The 4,547-nt window shown below is 38.8% G+C and overlaps 1 protein-coding gene across 1 annotated transcript in view; it reads left to right on the top strand.

Moving 5' to 3' along the window:
- Nucleotides 1–1,216: 1,216 nt before the first annotated feature.
- The window catches only part of sap30bp (SAP30 binding protein), a 17,323-nt gene continuing 13,992 nt past the window's right edge, over nt 1,217–4,547 (top strand). The window contains exons 1-3 of the mRNA XM_020625375.1: nt 1,217–1,363; nt 2,300–2,409; nt 4,072–4,116. Of these exons, the coding sequence (XP_020481031.1) occupies nt 1,264–1,363; nt 2,300–2,409; nt 4,072–4,116 (255 nt within the window). The 5' untranslated portion in view covers nt 1,217–1,263. The remainder of the gene's footprint in view (nt 1,364–2,299; nt 2,410–4,071; nt 4,117–4,547) is intronic.

Below are 4,547 nucleotides of genomic sequence, written 5' to 3'. Positions count from 1 at the left end.
AAATATCAGAGGACATAACACAACATGCTACCTTTCATGCATGACTTATGAGAATAGTACTCAAGATTTTTTAAAAGGATGTTTTTATTATTCACAATTGTGCTAAAATTGAAATGCATGTAGTTTATTTCCCCACAAAATTTAGTTTTATTTACAAGTTATTTAACTTGTAAATAAAACAAGTTATTTAATAAAGTATAATAAGGAGTATACTGTATCTATTTTAGGTTATGTTATGCTCTTTATATATAAAACAATTGTTTTTTGGGGGTATAAAGATTACATTTTACTCTACATTTAGGCTTACAAAACTCAACAATGTTCATCGCAGTTTCCTGTGCATGCTAACATATTTTCTACCTGCACTGGCCTTTTTGATTATAAGGTTTTCACAGATATACCTAAAGCATTTTGCACATGTGTACTATTGTCAGCCATCTTGGACCGAGGGTGTCAGCGATCAAATAGTTTTTGGAATACAATGTAGTAACTACTGTTACAGTATCGTAGTGGGTGTACTATACTGCCCCAAGCTGGTTTGCAACACTAATCTAACCCAAAATGGAGTTAAATGTCCATAAACTTGGACACTATGCATGAAACGGCTAGACACACCCAGACAAAGTTCTGCCTATGTAAAAAGCAAGAAAAGGAAGGATTAATGTTGTGGATTTTTCTAAATTTCTGGTAGTTCTTAAAGCACTCTCAAGTGAAAGAAGCAGCATTGTGCCTCTTCCAACTGAATGCTGGGGTGTATGTGATTGTCTTTTAATGTGGTAGCTAAATGAGATTATTTTCAAACTGCTAAATGAGCTAAATGAGATTATTTTCAACTGACACAGTTAGACAGGTAAAGAAAAAAAAAACAAATTTTCACAAGACAGGAATGTTGTGAGCACATGTGGCCTATATAGATATTTATTTGTTCAGTGATGCAGAAGAAAGTAAGATCATCTGAAATAAAATACCTTTTTCTCTTGTTTACTTTTTCAAGATGTTTTCCTTTTCATATTAGCACAATGTAATGTAATGTTTGGTCCAGTGATCCAAATTTAACACATTAAATATTTTTCACTTATTTAAAAAATGTAAGGATTTGTTAAGATCAACACTTTCGCCTTCTTTCAGCCACAGATTAGGTGTCACCCTCAAGAAGAACGCACAAATAAACAAAAGAACTACATTTCCCTATCTTTACTGGTGTTTGGGCCCGACAATGTCGCTGACGTTATTACTCTGCGACTAGGGATTTATGCGACATACATGGCAATGGCGAGCGGTAAAAGGAGTGCTTTACTTTCCTCTTTGGCAGCCTATGGGGACGATTCAGAACCTGACTCTGACCTCGAACCGGATGAGACAGGTATATGATAACAACTGAAGTATTTCTTAATGTATATTGGTAAATAAAGTGCCGCTTAAAGCTGTGGGAATTTTACCCTGGAACTTGGTGCGGAAGCTAATATTAGCTTGTAGCTGGATTAGTGAATGTACATATAATGTTGACTTTGTTTAGGATTTGATAGTAAAAACCAGTCACATAGCGTAAAGTTAGACAGACTCTCGTTGGTGATATTTCCAGGTACATAGTTCATTTAAAAATGTAAAGGTCTCATCCAGAGTGGTCTTTTGTTTTTCTGTACAGTTACCTTGAATTCAGGTGATGTATCGAAGTCTGTTTCCCCTTACTACTTTTTGGACATGTGCAGAGGAGGGACAGTGGTTATATTGCTAGAAGGGTGTCGGAGATGGGGCTGCCGGTCAAGAGGAAGGCCAAAGAGGAGATATATGGATGTGCTAAAAGAGGACATGAAGTTAATTGGGGCGAGAGTAGAGGATGCCGAGGATAGAGTTAGGTGGAAACAGATGATTCGCTGTGGTGACCCCTAACGGGAACAGCCGAAAGTAGTAGAAGAAGAAGAAGACATGAACCTCATCCTATCCCTAACCACCGAGGAGGCGTTACGGGAAGCTGTTTTAACAGGGGGAGCGCACTTTAACACCACATCGCCGTCACATTAATGACATTTTGTTTTTCAGTCTCGAGTGCTTGGGCAGTGTATGTCTAGTAAAGCAATGCTATATTCCTGGAGAATGGCACTGTGGTATTTTCTTGTAGCTCTGATCAACAGCTTATATGACAAGTCACAGTAAAGAGATATTTTGCTTTAGTCAAGACTTTCATTCTCTCTTACTTCAGTGCCAGTGATGTTGATTGGCTCTTGTACCTATCCGACTTCTCTCCACTTTTTCTTTGTACTGTCCTTTTACCTCTTCATCTCTTGGTACTCATCACCAGGGGGCCGTGGAAGTGGTCTGGTGTACAGCTATGGTGAGGATGATCTCAACCGAAATGAGGGTGCAGATGACAAGGGATCTGGAGATGAAGACAGTAGAGAGAGCAACTCGGTCAGTATTTGAGTTCTCAGTTCATTTCTTCAGGTTTGATTTTTACTGATTGTTCAGTTGGATTCCTCAGACAATTACATGTATATTGTAAGTGATAGAAAAAGCACTGCACTAAAATTGGAGTTAGAGATTATGATGCTTTTTGACATGACTGAATTTGATGTGATGATGCATTAAGTCTTCACTGGAAAGTGGGGAGGCTGACGGGATTGTACCAGTGCTTTGTTTGGTTGTGGCAGTAGTTGCCATGACAGAACAACTACTGCCATGATGAGTGTGTAAATAGCCACAAAGCATCAATATGTGTTTCTACTGGGATAGGGTGATGAGGATCTTAAACACTGTTGGTACCAGTACTGCAAAGTCTTTTGAAAATGAGCCAGTGTAGACATTTTCACCCAAATAACTAATATTTATAAAATAGAAAATGCTTCTCTGACAGTGTTGTCAGCAAAGCGCAATTTTCACAAAGAAGGAATTTATTAGAGCACTTTACAAATTAATTATATTATATTACAGTGTACTGGGGTTCTATCATAAATCTAGTACTGTAAAAAGTATTTTAGATTAATGGCTGATCCAGTGAAGTGAGAGATGAAACTGTTTCTTGTCTCCATACAGATTCATAGGCCACCAGTACACTACAGAGCACCACACTGATGAAGTATTTTTATAGGCCAACCCAGAAGTTAGCGTCACCCCGGTTCCTCCGGATTTTTCCATAGGCTTTTGAGTTATTGCAGAAAATAAAATCTGTGATGAACAAACCAGTGAACACCGCCTTTATGAATTTTGAAGCCTAAATAAGATTGGTAGAAGTAAAAAGCTGTTGTTAGGCTATAAACAAACTACACCACAGTCCTATGACTTCAGCATCACTATCATGGCTTCCAACTCCGGCACTTACCACTTCTAGACAAAACATTTGAGAATCACCCTAATTATTGCAGTTCATCCTGATGGGATCATCAATGTCTAAGGCAAATGTCATATTAAGCCAAGATGTTAAGACATTTCACTCATCATCACTACCCAGAGTGTTTTGTAAAAAAATGTCATTAGTCCACTGAGAAATGTTGAAATAAGTTTTCACCAATCAATTTGTTCTTTAGCTACACATTCCAAAAACATTAGGACAGGTAGCAATAAGAGGCTGGAAAAGTTAAATGTACATATAAGGAACAGCTGGAGGACCAATTTGCATCTTATCAGGTCAATTGGCAACATGATTGGGTATAAAAAGAGCCTCTCAGAGTGGCAGTGTCTCTCAGAAGTCAAGATGGGCAGAGGATCACCAATTCCCCCAATGCTGCGGCGAAAAATAGTGGAGCAATATCAGAAAGGAGTTTCTCAGAGAAGAATTGCAAAGAGTGTGAAGTTATCATCATCTACAGTGCATAATATCATCCAAAGATTCAGAGAATCTGGAACAATCTCCGTGCAAAGGCGTGCATGTCTGAAAGGCACTAGTGAGTCAGTTTTGGACCCCAAAATAATTTTAAAAGACTTTGTAGCATAAAACATGAAAACAGTTGGACAATTTTCCAGTTCACTGCTGGATGCTGGTTGTAATTTAGTCAGTAGTGTAATTTGGTTCCACCTCCTGGTCTCATCTCCTTTTTGATCCTTGTGGTGTTAATATTCTGCATTTTGTTTTTATAGGAAATGGAAGACTCTGACGAGGGGAGAGACGCAGATGATGTTGAGGTATTTGAACACCCACCTGGTGTGGGATGGCAAAGGATCAAGCCTGATTCATTTATTTGTTTTGTGACTAACAAAGAGTGAAAGGATGGCACATGCCATGAGGACACATGTTCATTAGATGGTGCTGTGGGTTTATGTATATCTGATGAATAGTCCAATATGTGAGAACATATACAGTAGGTGAGACCAGGTCACTGATTTGTACTTGAATCATGTTCCTTGTTGCTTGACTCATCTATCCTCAAGTCTTTCCTCTTTTGAGGAGAAGAGTTGGACCAGCAGTGTTGTTTTTCAGAGCACACTGCTGAGATCTGTGCAGTTGTACCATACTAACCCCACCCTCTGTGTGTGTGTGTGTGTGTGTGTGTGTGTGTGTGTGTGTGTGTGTGTGCTTTAAAGCTGTGAGGGCTGGACACCCTGCCAGATTCCTG

Source organism: Monopterus albus, unplaced genomic scaffold (genome assembly GCF_001952655.1).
Source record: "Monopterus albus unplaced genomic scaffold, M_albus_1.0 scaffold353.1, whole genome shotgun sequence".
NCBI lineage: Eukaryota > Metazoa > Chordata > Actinopteri > Synbranchiformes > Synbranchidae > Monopterus > Monopterus albus.
This window is presented reverse-complemented; position numbering and strand designations above follow the sequence as displayed.